The 19,237-nt window shown below is 37.5% G+C and overlaps 1 protein-coding gene and 1 pseudogene across 2 annotated transcripts in view; one reads left to right on the top strand and one right to left on the bottom strand.

Moving 5' to 3' along the window:
• The window catches only part of SPTLC2 (serine palmitoyltransferase long chain base subunit 2), an 82,639-nt gene extending 65,503 nt beyond the window's left edge, over positions 1 to 17,136 (top strand). For both annotated transcript variants that reach the window (XM_039883928.1, XM_039883926.1), the window contains exons 10-12: positions 5,446 to 5,581; positions 7,873 to 8,002; positions 11,771 to 17,136. In XM_039883928.1, the coding sequence (XP_039739862.1) occupies positions 5,446 to 5,581; positions 7,873 to 8,002; positions 11,771 to 11,890 (386 nt within the window). In that variant the 3' untranslated portion in view covers positions 11,891 to 17,136. The remainder of the gene's footprint in view (positions 1 to 5,445; positions 5,582 to 7,872; positions 8,003 to 11,770) is intronic.
• A 1,982-nt stretch (positions 17,137 to 19,118) lies between these two features.
• On the bottom strand, positions 19,119 to 19,237 carry LOC120619913 (uncharacterized; annotated as a pseudogene).

The raw sequence follows: 19,237 nt of genomic DNA, 5'->3' as shown, positions 1-19,237 counted from the left end.
TTTATATTTGTGCCCTTTATTTTAAAAGATTCAGTTAACTCTGGAAATGTTATTTTTGAAGTTGCAGCCTCGAACACATTTTTTGATTATAAGTTATATAAAAAGCTCATTAGCTAAATTGAAAATTATATCACTATTTAAGCAGGTGAGTACATGCTATGCTCTTTGAAGCATAAATTCTGAGTAGTTAGCACTAATGTCATTTAAGACAAAATGCTGCCCTTTGTATCGCTTACTTTAGTCCTGAGATTTTAGAAAATTTGTAGCTCATAGATCAATATCTGGTCTAATCGATACTTTTCTGGGAGGGCTATGGAATTTTATTTGAGTAATAATACAGTAGTTCCTTCAGACCTTTAGATTACATGGTTGAGAATCCTGAGAATTCTGGATTAAGACTTGATAAAAAGTATTTCTTTCAAAAATGGCTCAAATGCAGTTGGTACAACTTCAAAAATCTATTTGGCAGTGGATAATAAATGTAGCTCTCAAAATCGGATTTTGTTTTGTAAAAGCGATTTAAAGTTTTCAACATACAGTGGTTACAATAGGTAGATGTTTGTGTTGCTCCTTCCACCTCCGTCCTCCACTCTTTTTAGGCTTTCCGTTTTCTTAAAAGAATTAATTAACTAATGATGCCATCATAACCTATTGATACTTTATATTCCTTCCTTCCTGAGTATAAAATTTATTTCAAAGACGTTGAGGACTAAAAATGACCTATTAAAGTTATCTGCTATATTTTCTGAAAAATTAACTAGACAGTTTACTTTTTCTGTTTGTGTCATGCCATTTTTATAGAAGAGGATCTAAAAATGGTTTAATTCTAATAAACCATATTGACAAAGTCCAAAAGGACAACCACAGAGTAAGGTTCATTTGTAAGGTTCAAGAGAATCAGTGCAGAGATCTTCTCCAAATTGCATTTGTTTCTTGTCACCCTTAAAAGTAAAGGTTTATGTTTGAAAAATAGAGAATGCTGACCTCTTATATTACCATCTATTCTTTCTCAGGCAAGGATAAACACTTTTTAAGAGTGTTGTTTTTTTTTTAAACAAGGCTAAATTTTCTTTGTTTTTAAATCTGTGGTAGACCAGATACCGCCGCAACTGTGCAGTGAGAAAACGCCATAGAACTCAATTAATTGATCAGACTTAAGTAGCAAGTATACTTCTTGCATTAATATTAGCTGGTATTTCATATGACATTTAATTCTAAATGGGTAGCTTTATTGTCCATTAAAATTCAGTGTCATCTCAAGAATAGGGGATAACTGCTTTCTAGGATATATAAATGTCAAAGCTTACTGATTTATTTACATTTATTTGGCTGTTTCTCCTGTTATCTTTTAAATTATTAGATTAAACCATACAAAGTTGCCCTTTTTATGTCAAAATAGTCAAATATCAGCAGTTTCATGGTTCAACCTTGTAGGATAAACAGACTACTTAATTTCTGTGCTTCACTGTGACCACCGTTTCTGATGTAGTTGACTTCTTTCCCTAGCACTGGTCTTGATTCTTCCACTCAGTCTTTATTCCTTGCTCATTAGTGATGATTGTAGTTTGCTAATGAAGATGAGTTTATTGGAAGAACCACTCTTCACCCATCTCATACTTGCCCTGTGTCTCCTTAGGCTCTTTCACTCATTCATCTTTACCCCATTCATTTGCCAGTAAGTGCCGTTTTAAAAATAAGATAAAAACGTTGTTCCCCAGTAAAGGGTTAAACGCTTTAAAGTTTGAAAAATGCATAATTTCGTGGTGTGAATAGAAGGAAAAGTACTAACTAGGGTTAGAAAACCTTGATCTGCCTCCTACTGAATAAAAGGCCTTGGAGAAAGTAATTTAACATCTGTGGGCCTATTCCTTTATGTTTAAAGTATAAATAGTACATTCTTTATCCATATTCACCTAAAGCAGGATCAAATGAAAGTGAGTTGTTAATTGCTAATTGTAATAGTTATTCTTTGATTTGGATATGTCTAGGATGCTTAAATATATATTTAGAAGAGAATTCTTTTTTAAAATAAATTTTTTATTGAGGTAAAATCGGTTAATAACATAAATTTCAGGTGTTCAACATTATAATTTGATAACTGTGTGCTTTACTGCATGCTCACCACCAAAAGTCTGGTTTCTGTCTATTACCATATATTTGACCTCCTTTACCCATTTCACCCTCCTCCCACTGTCCATTCACCTTTGGTAACCACCTTTTTGTTTTCTGTATCTATGTTTGTTTTTGTTTTGTTACGTTTGCTCATTTGTTACTTTTTTCTTTTATATTCCACATATGAGTAAAATCAGACAGTTTTCATCTAATTTATCTCACTTTGCATATTATCCTCAAGATCCATCCATGTTGTCACAAATGACAATTTTTCATCTTTTTATGGCTCCATTACACACACACACACACACACACACACCCACATCTTTTTTATTCATTCCTCCATTGATGGACACTTAAGTTGTCTCCATATCTTGGCTATTATAAATAAAGCTGCAGTGAACATAGAGGGGTACACATAACTTTTTGAACTAGTGTTTTCATAAGGAGAAAATTCTTTTTAATCTGAATATATAGCTGCCAAAATGAAATTTGATAATCTCAACTATGATATTCATTAACATGTAATGGATAAACAAATTGTGGTATATCTTTAGAAAAGAACTATTCAACAATAATAAGGATATATAAATTGAGGATTTTAAATGCCTAGTCCCATTATCTTCAGATTGTGTATATGTGTGTTATTTTAGATGTGTTTTCTTCTGGGACTCTTGTCAGAGAGTAGATAATGACGAATGGTGGGGCTGAGATTTCTACTTCTTTTCATAAAAGAGAACTTGCTTAAAATGTGATACAGCAGTTGGAAAAGTTAAGGTCTAAATCTCTTAACATTTCTTGTCTTTTGGGGTTTTTTTTTTGATAATTTTTTCTTGATATTCTTGAAATAAATATCTTGGAATTTTTAAATAGAAGCTATTTGGTTCATGATAATAAAAAGGTAACAAGTTGAAAAAATAATAAAGGGAGTCCAGAGAAAATTAACATATACTAATATGCAAATACATCACTCAGTTTTTTTTTAAAAAAATCTTCAATGAGATATCATTTATATGCAATAATTTCATCAATGTTAAATTTATAATTCCATGAATTTTGACAAATGTATACAGTCCTGTAACCATACTACAATGGAGGTGTAAAATATTTTTGTCACCCTCCCGCAAAAGTTCCTGTGTACCCCTTTGCTGTCAATCCTCTCTGCACTCCCTGGAAACTACAAATCTGTTTTCTGTCACTATAATTATGTCCTTTGTGTCTGGCTTATTTAACATGCATTTGAGATTGATCAGCGTCGTTGCATGTATTGATTGTGTCTTTGTTTCCTTTCTCTCCATGTTTCCTCCACTTCTCTGAATGCAGGAGCATATTTCTAATAGCATTTTTACTTTCTTGTCAGCTAATATTCCGTGATTTCTAGCCTATTTCTATTGATTGAATTTTCTCCTAGTGGTGGGTTATATTTTCTTGTTTCTTTGAATGCCTGGAATGTTTTTATTATGTAGCAGACATTGCGAATTTTACGTCATTGGGTGATGGATTTTATTGTGTTTCTTCAGGTGATTTTGGACTTTCTTCTTGGAATCAATTGAGTCCTTTTGAGACTGGCTTTTAGGTTTGTTAGCAGCAGTCCAGAGCAACTGTTAGTCTAGGGCTAATTTAGCTCCATTACTAGTGTGATACCCTTTTGAGGTCTTTCCATTTTGGTGGGTGAAAGTACAAATTATGCACTGGGAATTATTGCTCTGCTGCTTTCTGGTGGATCTTTCCCAACCCCTGATTTCTTCTCATACATGTACAGATCAGCACTCTGCCAAAGGCTCAAGTGGACCCTTCTGAAGATCCCCCAAAGTTCTCTCTTTACGCCTCCATCCTCTCCTGTACGCTGCCTAACGAATGCTAGCCACCTTAGCCAACTTCCATCTCTGGTGTCCTCAGCCGACAAAACTGGGTCCCCCTCTGCACACACTTCCTGTTAACCTTCTCCATGGGCACAGTCCTGCACTGCCTGTGGCCCAATGTCTAAAAACCATTGTTTTACATACTTCTAGTTTTCTGTTGTTTACAGTAGGAAAATAAGCTGGTCCCTGGTACTCCATCATGGCCAGAAGTGGAAGTTTCTTATTCTTAATATAGAGTAAGCATATTTTGGTATTGCTAGGGAAAAATTAGGATAAATGACTCATCATTTCTCAACATACTTAAATATAACACACTTTAATGTCTGCTTTATTATTTGTGAGACAGATGTCACAACTTAAGTGATGTTCAGAGTTCACACTAAGCTAATCTAAACTTGAGTGTTAGTCTCTGGTCAACTTGAAATTATTTACGTGAAGAGGATTAATTTGGGGTTGTTTGTGGCAAACTTATCTAGAGTAGCTTCCCATCAATGGTGGATATGCTAGTATTCTAATTCTAAGGAAATTTGTAGCCATCTGTATTTCCAATTGATTAGTTTTTTAAACTGTATCATGTTTATGTTTTTAAAAATATTAATTTGCTGGCTTTCTAATATATATGAAAAAATGACTAACTTTTTCTTATTTGTAAGTATTCATATATAAACCGTAAAACAGTCCTTAGCCCTTCGTGAGCTGGTCTTTAGAATTTATGGCTTGCTGTCTATGAGAGAACAGTTGTTCGGACATTTATTCCTAGACTGACCTACCATAATGTCAAAAAACAGTCCAAATACTTAGTCAGTTAGCAGTTAGAGAAATGTATGTTTTAATCCCTTTGTGTTATAGGGAAGACGAACAAAGTAGGGTTAAAAATATGATTTTTAGTATTATGGATATGCTGTTGCTGTCTGATCGGTGTTTTAGGGTAATGGTAACAAATACTCTTAAGAGGATAATTGGGGGCTCCAAATGGCTCTGTCTCTGGTCTTATGTGTAAAATTATTTACAGCATGGTTAATTAGAATGAATATTGAAATTGAGAGACCTAGGTTCTAGTATCAGCTGTGCTGCTTGTTACCGTGTGACTGTAGGCCAGTCATCACGTTTGTGATGTTTATAAAATGAAGATAATAATAAATATCCTCCCTACTGAAAAGGGATGGTAGAGTGTTAAATGAGGTGGTATTGATGACAGCGTTTGAGGATGCTAATGTGAAATGGAGATATTAGCTGTTAAACTTTATTTTGTACTTTATTATAAAATCTGTCAACTCCTAATATGATAGAATACAAAACAAGATATATTTGTTTATATTTATATTCCATACAGTTAATTGAGCAAAAATATTTTATGTTGGAAAGGAAGAAATAAAATAGGACTGATCGATAGAATGGAGATAGAGGAGATTGTTGTCTTTTTTCCACTCCTTCCTTAGTATTATTTGCTTCCTTCCCCGTGATTTTCCAGGCAAAGAGTGTATACAGCAGTTAGCTGAAAACACAAGGTATTTCAGGAGACGTCTGAAAGAGATGGGCTTCATCATCTATGGAAATGAAGATTCTCCAGTGGTGCCATTGATGCTCTACATGCCAGCCAAAATCGGGTACATTTTGTTGTGGATTATACACTGGTCTCTATACTTAAGGTTTCTATGATGTGAGACTTAGGCTTTTGTATTTTGTTAAGGAAAATTGTCTTGGCCTCATTATGGTAACCTTTATTTGCTACATATGCAATAGATTAGTGGATTTCAATTTGTAAAATATGTTAACTTGTTAGACTTTCATTAAACAAACATTTGAGTTTAATGCACTCATTTCTAGGGGGAAGGGATTAAGATAGATCAGCAAACAACACGCAGAAATAAAAATCCACTCTGTAGAGCTTACATTTTAGTGAGGCAAGAGTCAGACAAACGTAATAAATAAGTAAATTATGTAAGACGTTAGTAAATGTTAAACACTATGGGGAAAAAAACAGCAGACGGGGATTGAGAGTGCACTGTGGGTGGGCTGTTTTACTGTATTAGATAGGGCGGTCAGGGTGATCCTCAGCGGGAAGGGGAGGTGACATCTGAGCTTGAAGGGGCCGAGAGAGTTAGCCACTTGGAGAAAGAAGCTTCTATGCAAAGGCCATAATGTGGGAACATACTTAGCCAGTGGAAGAATAGCAAGGAGGTGAGTGGAGCTGAAGTGCAGTGCCCAGGGGGGTGAGTAGTGAGCCATAAGGTCAGGGTGTGTACTGCATGTGGCTGCGCAAGGTGTATATAGTGGAAAGCCTTGCCCTGGAATACCTCCCAATGTATTTGAGAAGTACAGACATATAACAAAACCAGAAGACAGTTGAAAAGCAAATACAAAGTGAGCCACTATAATTATTTGCAAAATAATTGCATGTAAAATTGCACCAGAGATGTAAAATAATTCACATTTGAGTTTTGACTGGATTTTAAATACAAAATTGCATAAGGTCATTTCTCAGGTTTAATTGAAGTCTTTAAAGAAGCAATTATTTTCATTCATCTTTGAATCTCCAGTGCCCACCACAGTCCCTAGCATTCAGAGGGCCACTCAGTAAATGTTTATCAAAGTGAATATCAGAGGAAAATTAAATCAGTGCACTTGGAAATATGGTGATTTCAAGGATAATGAGCAGGAAATTGAGAAAAGGTGCCCATCGAGGAAAAAGAGGAGTTCAGTTTCCAACAGAAAGTCATATGGGCAGTTGGCATTATGGCCTTCAGAAGAGATGGTGGAAATGAACCAAAAAGCAGAGGCGTAAGACTTTTCTCATTCTTTAAATGGAATTATCATGAACTTGAGGAATTATTCAGTCTAGAGGACTTAGTCTAGAACTCTTTAAAGAAAATTGTGTCCAATCTATTCTACTTAGATGAAACTGTGTGCATTATAATTGCGATTTAGAGAAGGTGAGGCAGAGTTGGAATAAAGCACTGGACAGTTTGGGAGCATGTGCTGAAGATGCAGGGCGCTCAGGCTCCTCCTGACACAAAGGAAGTACATGAAGGCAATGTATTTGTACTAGAGGGTGTAGGGAAAGGCTGACACGAATGTAGTAATTAGTTACTGATGTAACTAAAATGTGTGGGATTTTTTTATTCTCAAACCAGTACTTTAAACACCTAAGGGAAAAGACTAAAAGAAATGAGGTAAGTCAACAAGAGGAAAAGACAAAACATAATTTAGTAAATATAACAAAACTTACATGAAAGTTAGAATTGTGTTATTTAGACAAGATACAGATGTTGAATAAAGTCACATGCCACCAGTTTGCCTTGTGGGGGACAGGTTGAGAATTGTGTAGTCTAATCAATCAGCTAAATCCTGGGGATGTGCTGACCTCACAAACAACAAAAAAAAGAAACCCTGAATTCCAAAGGCAGCTTGACACCCAAGTCAGTCAGGTCTTGAGGGTTAATGCTAGTCGACTGTTCTGCCAGCAAAAAGATGTCCATGTCACAGCAGATCCTCTGTATCCTTATAATCTTAAGAACTTTTAAGCCTAACATTTCAAGGACCGGGTTTTAAATTTAAGTTCGTTTTGAATTCCCCGAACCACTGTTACATGTCTGAGACACTTTAAGGCTACAACTACAAATTATTTTAGGCACGATTTCTTAAAAATTAGTCTCTGCCAATTATATTCTTTCACCTTTATGAAAGAAACCATTTGGGAGATGACTACCTTAGGAATGAATAAAAGAAGTCTTTGTGAACTGTCAGTTTTAACTTTAAAAGAAGTTAGAGGAAATTCCTAATAGAAGTGTCCAGTGCCTGCATCACCCAAGAGTTTAAATCATTCAGGACCCCAAGACCTTTGTACTGTGTGCTTTATGACTCCTCTGGTTTCCTTTCCTTGTGTCCCCCTTTGCAGCGCCTTTGGACGGGAGATGCTGAAGCGGAACATTGGTGTAGTTGTGGTGGGATTTCCTGCTACCCCAATCATTGAGTCCAGAGCCAGGTTTTGCCTGTCGGCAGCTCATACCAAAGAAATTCTTGATACTGTGAGTAGATACTTTCACCTTGATATAAATATACCTTATACTAAGAATGCCTATATAGCAGATGGAATTAATCATCTATTGACCCTGATGTTCTTTGAGCACCTAAGATATTTACCAGTAAAATAGAGGAAGGAGTATGCAATGCTGCTTAAAACATTTCTATTTACAAACAACTGCAGACCAGACCCTGTGTGATCAAAAAATCCCCTGGGGGATTTCCCAGCTTCATCTCGCCCCACTCTCTCTTTATGGCTTCTGCAACTATATGATTCTTTTTCTACTCTAGCTGTTTTTCTCGTCTAAGCTTTCTTGTATGTTGTTTTGTCTGTAGAATTTTCTCTCTTGAGCCTTCTCTTTCTTTTGTGTGGCTGACTCCTACTCATTCTTCACATCTCCATTTAAAGGAAACTTGCTCAAGGGTATTCCCAAACTCTCCTGCTTAAGGTTCCCTTGGAATCTTAAGGTGTCCCCTTAGTAAATTAGTCACAGCTGTTATTTAATGACAATCTTCTACATTAGATAAATCTTGAGGATAGGAGCTAAGCCTGTTTTGCTCACTCCATGTCCCCAGAGACATCTGCATTGATTTTTTTTTTTTTAACCCAGAGATCAGCTTTTTTTTTTTTCATTCTACTGTACTTAACTGTTTAGGAGTTTTGACATGCCTCTTAAACAATATGTGTCATTATAAACAATGGCTAAAGTAATAAATTATGTCTTCTAACAACAACTTTGCTGAGAACTAACTGTACATATTCATGAAAGAATTTAGATGTAAACATGTATCTAAGCAGATTTCTGTTGCCAACAATTATGGTTGCCAATCGAGAGTTCTTTCATAAGATCCACTTGAGAGATTGTTTAACTGCCTTCCATTTAGTTTTTCTAAAGCATAAAGTGCATTTTTTGAAACCATAAGTTTGTTGAAGTCATTTTGTCTTATGCTGTTTCGGTGAAGTAAACATGAATTTTATGAGATACAAACGAGTTTTCATTTAGTAATGGGCCTTCTGAGATTATTCTAAATATAGAAAAATGCCATAAAATCCACCAACAAAACCTGACCTGCTAGAGCTAGTAAATGTCAGCAAACTCAAAGAGTGAAAGATCAACACACAAAAACTAGCGTATTTCTATACAGCAGCACTGACCAAATGAAATTAAGAAAATCTTGTTTGTGATAGCATCCAAACAGTGCTAAAAGAAAAGAAGTAAGACTCAAATAAATGGAAAGATATCCCATATTCATGGATTGGAAGATTTAATATTGTTAAGATGGTGGTATAGCAAGTTCTATAGATCCAGTTCAATCCCTGTCAAAATCCTAATGGCATGTTTTTACAGACCTGGAAAAGGTGATCTTCAAATTCATATGAAAATGTAAAGGGGCCCCAGATGGCCAAAAGAGTATTGAAAAAAAAAAATTGAAGTTAGAGGACTCAAACTTCCTAATTTCAAAACTTACTACAGAGCTACAGTAATTAAAACAGTGAAATTCTAGCAAAAGGATAGACATGTAGACCAATGGAATAGAATGAAGAGTCCAGAAATAAACCCAAGCATCTGGCCAGTTGATTTTTAACAAGGGAGCCAAGGCTAATCAATGGGGAAAGAATAGTGTCTTCAACAGATGGTGCTGGGCAACTGGAACTACATACAAAAGTGATGAAGTTGGACCCTTACAACATGGATGGACTTTGAAAACATTATGCTGCGTGAAAGAAGCCAGACAAAAGCCAGACACAAAAGACCGCATTTACACAAAATGTCTAGAAAAGGCAAACTTGAGAGGGTCAGAAAATAAGATTGGTGGTTGTCAGGACTCGGGGGTAGGGAGGAATGAGGAATGATTGATGTGAGTATGGGGTTTCTTTTCTGAGGTAATAATGCTTTAAAATTAGATAGCGATGAAAGTTATACAACTCTGTGACTATACTAAGAAGCGATGAATTTTACATCTTAAAAAGGTGAATTTTGATCACGGTCCCCACGTCAAACTTATTTATCCTCTCATCATTGCTACTCTTATTATATTTTTAATAGGGAAAAACAATCCAAATTTTATTTTCTTCTATCATAGAAAAAAGAAATAAACTTTCTTTTTAAAACAAAAAATTAAAGGGCTAAATTTTAAATATTTTTATGTGGGTTAAAAATATTTGAATAGTACCATTTTATTTGCAATACATAAACTAATATGTAAATTATTTCCATGTGGAGCTTTCAGTTAAACCTCTTCTCAGAGATACCACTGTTCTGATAACGTATTGAAATCTAGCTCTTACTTGCTTTTTATATTTTTCACATTTGGAGTGAAGAATATTTTATCTTATGCTAGAATAAATAAGGAATACTATTTATTAGTGGTTTTTTTTTTTCTTCCTACAAACACTGATTTTTAAAAGTTAATTTAAGAACAGGTAAATGTATCTTTACCAATAATGAACCGATTCTTTTTTTTTAAAAGAGAAAGTATGCATTTTCATATGGAGCAATAGCCATATGAGTGGACAGAAAATTTATATGCTCTGATGGAAATTTGGAGAGTCGTGCTCAGTTACAAAGCTTCTACTGGCCCCTTACTGTTTCTTAGTCTAATGAGATGGTATTATAGATAAAGCCATTGTCTCTGAAGCCCAGGTCCACTCACCCCAGATTTGTTATTAGATGCACTAAATAATATCCTCAGGTTCTTGGGGAATGAGTGACAGGGCTGGAGCGCTGCCATGAATTGAAAACTGCATCCTGTGACCTGTGCCAGGTGCTTTTATTAGCCTTCGAATCTGGGATTTAAAAATTTTTGCTATCTTCCTTGGATTTCTCTGAGAGGTTATCTGGGGCATAGAGTTTCACTATCCTTTCATTAAATTGTTTTCTGAGAAATTATGAATTTCTCATATTGGGATCATCTATTTCGACTCGCTTTGTGCTGCTGCTTTTCGGAAAGGTTAACTGACGATGATTCATACTTTGCTGTATGTATGTTATACTTCATGAAATTATTTTTTAAAAATACATGTAAGAAACCATACACAGATTGCCTCTACCAGGTAGGACTAGTGTAGCAATCAGGAAGAGACTTTTTATTTCATAACTTGCCTTAATGTTTGAGTTTTTTATAAGAAATATATTTTCTTTGAAAAATAGTTTTACAGAAAAGAAAGTTATACTGAGACAGCTAGAGTTTTGATGGGAAGATGGGATGTTCTCTCAAGGTTAGGATTTTGAAGTTCAAATCCTGGCTCTGTCTTTTCTTTGCTCCCTTACCTGCAGCCTGTCCATTAGCCACACAGAGTCTCCTCCTCACGGCTTTCATTTTTTCTTACTGAGTCTGCATAGCAGTCCACTTTGGGGACTATCTGTTTTGCCTCTAGGAAGCATCTCAGTACAGACTTCTCAGCAGTTTTCTGGTAATGTGATCATGGAAAGAACAAGGACTGAACTATAAAAGGAGAGATGACAAATTGTGGCCAGCCTGACAAGTCCAGGGTGCATATTCCTTTTCCTACCAAGCATGACAAACTTTGATGAATTATACCCTTATTCCTGTATACCTGCTATTCACAACGCATTATTCATGGTCAGCCTAACCTCCTTGCTCATAAAGCAGCTCTTTTGTACTGTAGTCTGATCAGAGTAGATGTACTAGACACAGACGGTCCCACCAGAGGATAACTTGGCCACAGTTGTTTTTAGGAAAGTAAAGCACCAGGCATGCCTGCATCCTGCTGGCTCTGACTCAGCTCTGCTTTGTCTTTTATACTTTAGGCTTTAAAGGAGATAGACGAAGTTGGGGACCTATTACAACTGAAGTATTCCCGTCATCGGTTGGTACCTCTATTGGACAGGCCCTTCGATGAGACTACATATGAAGAAACAGAAGACTGAGCCTTTTTGGTGCTCCCTTAGAGGAACTCTTCCTCACCCGGGACAGTGTGTGGCCTTTCTGAGCCAGTTCCAGGAACCACACCTCTGTGGCCATCTCACACAAAAGACATTTCCTCAACTGACGGTGGCCACCTCCACTCTAAATGGCATTTTGTAAATAGTAAAAAAACTGCTTCACATCCTTCTTTTGCTACATTTCACCTTTTTTTTTTTTCCAAAAAAAAGGCTCACTTTTCTTTTTTTGTCCATTAAAAAATGTTTTATTTTATAACTATTCTACTTGTGAAATCACACTGACCCTAGCCTGTGTCTGCTAACCACGCAGACCATCACCCTCTCTCAGCCACCTCGCAGACGTGGGCCCATTCAAAGTTCCTGCTAGCCCTGGCTCTACAGCCTCAAGACTCACCTGGCCCACCTCCCTAGGGAGCAAGTGCCTTCCACTTACTTCCACTCCAGATCTCAGAGGCTGCCAACCTTGACATTTCTTATTTAACCAGACAAGTAATCAACCCAAGTGTTTTCCCTTTAGTTTCTTAAGTTTAGCCATTTAAGTAAAACAGTAAACGCTAACACTGCTGAAATTCCCCTGTGTTGTATAACTCCCTCCGGTCATGATCTTCCCAGGGCTTGGTCTTGTTCCATTTTGTTCTCTCGCCATCAAATATTTCTTCTTGCTGGTCACAGTCTGAGGGTATGTCCGGTTTCTCTGTTCTTCCCAAGCTCTAACCTAATACTCCCGTCCTGTTTAGAACACTTAAATTATTTAAAGGCACCCACATCCCGCCCCGGTCAGACCTCCGTGGTGAAGCTGACTGACGCCTCACTGCTTGGGGCAGAGCTGCTCCTGGGAGTAGCATGCACTCCTGCTGGGGCGAGGAGCAAGGGCAGTGCAGAAGGGCAGGACATCTGTGGTTTGCCGCTTACTGCTTTCTGCTTTTCAAAATTATGACGGCCTCTGCCTGGGTCTGGGTCTAGACTAGGATTTAAGCTGGTAAAGGAAGATGTTGGTAAATCCTCTGCTCAGAAATCATTTGTCATATTCCTATTTAAGGATTAAAGTTATTAACTTACCCTTTTTAGAAGCTGACCCATTTAAGTATTACTTTTCTGAATTCTAGTTCTCTTTATTCTTAATGTCTTAAGATAGTTCTAACCTGACATCAGGAGGCTTTGCCTTCCATTACTTTTTTTTTTTTTTTAAGAAATTCTGAACACATATCTCTTTGCTAAACTGGGATCCTCTATTTTAACTCCGTTTTCATACTGGGAAAAGGGATTTCTTTCAGAGAGCTTTATACCGCTTGACCAAAGAACACATCTGAAAACGACTGTGCTAAAGTTCTTTTTTTTTCTGTTGACCAAAGCTTAAGTGAAAAGAACTTCTGGCTTTATTATACCCAAGATCCGCTTACTTTTAGTTGTCATGAGGTGTTATAGGAAACGATTGGGAATAGAATGGAAAAGAATAGTGTGAAAGTTTTGCATGTCTCTTATTTTTGAAATCACTCCTTTTGTTGGTAAGAATTCTCAGTCCAGACTCTTGGGCATCTTGTTGTCAGCTGTGGTATGTATGTGTGGGTACATGTAGTAGAGGATGAAAGCAATGTTACTGTTCGTGAAGTTTTGTTTTCATGTCATGTTATCTTTGGTCACTCTCAGCATCTGAGAGTCTTAAGCCCTTGAAATAGTCCACGATTTCATTTAAAGAACCAAATAGATATGCAGGGACTATATTTAGCATGTACAACTTGCAGTAAGAAAGAAGTTGTGGTAACCAAGTAACTAGTCCTGTAAAATAAAGTACATTGCTAACCTTTCCTGTACATCTAGTTCTTCAGCATGGAACCCCATTAGAATACCAGATAGCTTTTGCAGTGTAGTTACTCTTCAGTGGTGTAGGGTTTGCAAAGTTTACGAACTTTAAGCAATGAACTTACCCACTAGCCTTTTTATTTGGGCTTGCATGCAGTCACTGCAATATAAATACCAGTTACTATGGGCATTTAAAATATATATTCATTATCATTTTGCTGGCACAAAGTTATTTCAGGTTAGAAGTTAAATTACAGGTTTATTTAGAAGAGACAAAACTCCTATGACCTATCCAGGACCTCTACTTGCTAGAGGTCAAAACATTATACATGCTGATTGTCTCTTTTTAAAACTGTAATATAAATTTAGGGTCCAGTCATATCACAAGCATCATTATTTAACCAAGCACTTGAGGCAATACAAGTGTATATAAATAAAGCCCTTGGTAATGAGTAGAAATCTGGGACATCTAAGTATTGTTTAGTAACATGGTTTAACACAGCCTAATCCATGAATCTGATAAGATTCAAACAGGTTTCAGCTACAAAGCTGATAATCAGAGTCAATAGAGGTATGACTAATTCTTATCACTTTTTCTCATCTTTTTATTTAGCATTGCTTTTATCCATTTGAGGTTTATAAGACCTTTTTCTGCACATCACATTAGAAACCAGGAAATTTATAACTAGAGGACATCAAAATCACATACGAAGAATGGATCAAGTGGCAGTGGCAGATTGTCCTCCCACCTTTACTTTAAAAGGTCTACCCTAGAATATGGTATACATTCTAGAGCAAGTAAATATTGAAAGAAAATGTTCAGGGGCTTTGGAGCACTTTTTAACTTTTTGCTTTGCTTTGGAAAATTACTTCTCTTTAAAAAAACATTCTAGTCTCTAGATCCCCAAAGTACTGCTCGTTTGTTTAAAGAACTCAGCATCTTAGTTCCTTAGTCATGCTCTTAAACCTTCATGATAGGGTGAGGATTTCAGATGGTCGAAACACACTCCTTCCTCCTGGAATCATGTGAGGTGAACAGAAATAACCTACACAACTACTGAGGGCTGGGCTGTGTGTTTGCCGAATACTCTTTCAGAGACCGAGGAATTGAATGTTCTTCCAATGATTTGTCTCTACAATCTCACTCTTTGGCCTTTCTTTCTTGATTTTTAGAATTCTAATTCCAGAGAAAACTGATCTGTGGTGGTGCTGTGCTTAGAGGATCACTAGATCCGATACCCTGGCTCTTGTTCATGCAGTCTTACATTTCGGGAGGTGACAGAGAACTTCTTCCCTACTTGGGTGAGCCTGTATCTAAGTTTCTTATGCCTAGTACAGTCTAGCTGAATATCGTAGTGTGTAAATACACTTTACTTCCTATTAGTGAAAACCAGGAGGAAGGATGGCTTATGTGGAGAGATTTCCTGGCTTCTCAGGGAAGGAGGAAAAAGTGATGGTATCTACCACCACCTCCCTGTTCCTCCCCCTACCCTCCCTTTCCAAACTGATGAGGATCTCTGGCCCCTAGTCATACAGCACAGAGCTGCTAATAATGCCGTAGGCAGTGAAAAAAGAGAATTTGGGTAATTCTTGTTTTGTAAGAATTTGTAGGGATGTGGTAAAACTTCCTAGAGAAGGTTAAATACAATTGACTGTCACCTGATTGTCGTGCAAAGAACTGCTGTGACCTCATTCCTCCGCTGTGTGTCTTTCCTGCTGTTCTAGGTAAGCCAAAATGGGATTTAATCTTTACTTGCTATAACCCATGCGATTAGGAACGGGGGAGAGCAGTGGTTTTCCTTCTATCTCCATGAAGATCAAGAACTGTTGAGCATTTCACAAACATAAGCCCAAAGGGCTTGGGAAGGGGGAATTATGAAAACCAAAAGATTCTTCTTGGCTGTTGAGCCAGCTGTTCGCTTAAATGCAGCCCCAGAACCTAGTTACGCTGTTATCTGCTTTCCATGGAAGTTCGGTGCCCAGCAGGCAACTTAATCCATTAAGCCAGTTAATCAAAATACCTTCCACGTTGAGAAAAGCATGTCCATTCTCTTCTCAGTTTTATCCTCATGAAATTATGAAATGTAGTGTCTAGTCTCCTAGCCAATTACCATGTGCCCAGACGGCCAAATTAGAAGGCTGGCGTCCTGCCTTTATCATAACAGAAGAAATACTAGGGTGAGCCAATGATCCCTTTGCTTTTAATTGTATAGAAAACGCTGTTGTCCTTTTTGTCATTTCCAGTAACCTGTTTTTCAAGCACCCTTTGCTATGGATTGAGTCTTTTCTAGAGTGGAAACCAAAGGGGTTAGCTGGAGCCCTTACTGAAAATGTTTATTCAGTTCTGTGGTGAGTCTGCAGGTATCACGTTCCCAGTCCACCCTTGGAAGCGGCTTGGGGGGCGGAGAGCTGTGGGCAAGGTCTTGTTTACTTCATAGTACACATGATAAATGGCCTTAAACCGTGATTCTTTGTGGTATGATGAGTTGTAATAAACTGACCCTAAAGAATGCAATGGCTCTTAAACTGCACTCACTGTGTTTTTAATGAAGCTGTACCCAAAGCCCTGTTCTTTTGGAGCAGTTGTGGGGAAGTTGAATGAAAGGTAAAAACAAGAGCAGTGCCTTGATGTCGTGCTAAGTGTCCTGCCTTGTTGCCATCTGCATGAATAAGTGGATCCTTCTGTGTACGAGGAGGCTCGTGCCAACTCAGTCTGCTTTTTTCAACACAATTCCCAGGTTTAGGTTTCTTGTGCAAAGCTTGGTTGCTTGGTCTGAGCTTCCAAGGGAGCGTGGGACATAAACCACTGTTTAGGGTGGAGTGGAAACTTGTCTGCACCCTAAACATTAGGTCTTATTTCTTCTGTGATGTTAAACCAATGGTTGGTATGACAAAAAGCATCCTTGATGGTTCTTCACAGGATACTGGTGAAATCGCTGTGTCAATTTAGCCAGCATGTCCACACAGCCCTGATGAAGCCTCTCTGTACAAAGGTAGCTAACGTTAAGAGAAAGGGGAAAGTCAAAATAGCTTATGGGGAGCCGAGATCTTATTTTGTTGGCCCATAGTTTTCCATTGACCAGTTTGCCTATAACCTGGAATTTACAAGAGGTGCTCTGATAACCCCTCTCCATCGCTGTAATGCTCATATAATCTGAGAAAGTGAGAGAAGGGGAAATGTCAATAAAAATTTAATGTGTTAAAATGTCATTCTTTCTCCCTTACCCCCATCTCCCTTTTTTGCCAGATGATTTTTTCTTTCTTTCTTTTTTACTTTATTGGATGGCTGTGAAGCTGTGAATAGTGGGTTGAAGTAGGTGTATGAATCTTGAGAGTGCATGTCAAGAACTGAAGGGGAACTACTCGAGATGACTTAAGAATCATCCCATTCAAATATGTTGGTTTGCCCCAATAAAATATTCAGAAAGCTGCATCTTTCATTCATCAACCAATAAATACTGAGTGCTATGTCCGTGCCAGGTACTGCACTGAGCATTACCAATAACAGCTGCAAAAAAATAGATATGGTTCCTACTTCTAGTAAACAAATAAGCACATGGACATATATATCATTTTGCAAACTGCTAAGTGCTAGGAAGGAAATGTAAAGAACATGATAAAAGATGATAACCAGTATCTGCTTTAGACAAAGGTGATACGGAAAACTTTTCTAAGGCACGGAGGATATGAAACTGGTTGAAGCTCCCTGAGCAAAGGGGAGAATGGCGAGGTGGGGGCTTGTGAGGAGATGGTAGAGGCCCGCTGCACTGGGCTGTCGTGCTGAGGAGTTTATCTTATGCACTGGGGAGAACTAGTGACAAGTTTAAAGCATTGAAAAAGATAAGCACTTGCTTTTTTGTAGGCATTAATGAGTTGATGAAATTTATATGAAAGTGCAAAGGAACTAGAATAACCAAAACAGAATTTTGAAAAAGAACACTAGCTGATTTCAAAACTTTCTACCACGCTACAGTAACTAAGACCATGATTGGCATTAGAATAGTCATGCAGAGCAATACAACAGACTAGGGAATCCAGAAATAGACCCTATTATGGTTATATATGGTTAGTTGGTTTTCAACAAAAGTGCCAAGTTAATTCAATGGGGAAAGTACAGTTAGTCAACTAATGGTGCTGGAACGACTAAATATCTAGAGGAAATGACCTGTGTTAATGTAAGAAACATCCAAACCTTCAGAGAATTGTCTAGTTGAGCTAAACTGACCACAATTGCCAGGAAGCAAAATCTCAACAAATTGAGAAAATTTTCCAGAGAATGGCAGTTTTGCGCTTATTTTGTACATTAAAATCGTAGGAGGATGGGGAGCACAGCAGAGGGAATGCAGTTAGCATTAATATGTTGGCTAGGTGGAGGGCCAGGGGAGGGAGGGAGTAATTGGGGGAATCGTTTTAGGAACCGTATAGATGTCTAACCAATGTACTGTATACTTGAAGCTAATTTAAATAAATTTTTAAAAAATCAAAAGAGGAGACATAAGGTATTCAGAGAACAAGATAACAATGAGAGGTTCTGTGGTCTCTGCTCTGGTGAGTGCCCTGAGGGGCCTGGAAAAGAGGATCGCGCTGATACTTCAAAGGTACCTTGTCTTAGATGCAGAAAGACCGGCTCACGAAAGGTAAAGATTGACCTTTGCAAAGGAAGCTACAAGGCCTAGGACTATCCTCCATGACTTGCTTTTAGTTTGGAAATTTTATGTTCAGACCATTCGATGTGGTTACCTTCGGTCTCTGAGTTTGTAGGGCCTGCCATGCTGGCCTCCCCTGAGCTTGTGAGGTTTAGTGTGTGGCCCCATTTTATCCACACCTTCAACCTTTACCACACATACAATAATGAAAACAAATCAGACCTAAAGAAAAACTAAAATATGAAATTTCTAGGAGAAAATATAAAAAGAAATTGTGACTCTGGGTTAGGCAATGATTTCTTAGGACACAAAAAGAATAACCAAAAAATGGATAAACTGACTTCAAAATGAAACCTTCAAAAGACAAATGAAAAATCCAAATCCCAGACTGGGATAAAATATATATAACAAAGCTTTCTATCCAAAATGTATACTTAAAAAAAAAAAAAAAACTTTAAGACTCAACAAGACTATTCAACATAAAAAAGTCAAAAGATCTGAACCGACTCTACAAAAAGGAGGTTTACTAATGGCCAATAAGCACATAGGAAAATGCTCAACATCATTGGTCATCAGCAAAAGGCAAATCGAAACTGAAATAAGGCTTCCAGTTAAGATGGAAGAGTAAGTAAATGCTGTCCTTGCCTCCACCCACTAGAATGGCTCTATTCATTCATTCATTCATTCCTTTGATGAGGCAACCCTTGGTTGACCTCACAGATTGCAAGGGCCTTGTCAGTTTACAATCTCTTATTTTTTTATTATTATGCCTACAGCACCTGGTCTTCCTAGGTGGTTTCCCATCCAAGTACTAATGAGGCCTCACCCTGCTTAGCTTCCAAGATCAGACGGGATTGGGCTTGTTCAGGGTAGAATGGCTCAATTT

This window comes from Pteropus medius, unplaced genomic scaffold, assembly GCF_902729225.1.
Source record: "Pteropus medius unplaced genomic scaffold, Ma_sr-lr_union100, whole genome shotgun sequence".
NCBI classification, from domain to species: Eukaryota; Metazoa; Chordata; class Mammalia; order Chiroptera; family Pteropodidae; genus Pteropus; species Pteropus medius.
The sequence above is the reverse complement of the archived record's forward strand: the minus strand, read 5'-3'. Positions and strand labels throughout refer to the sequence as shown.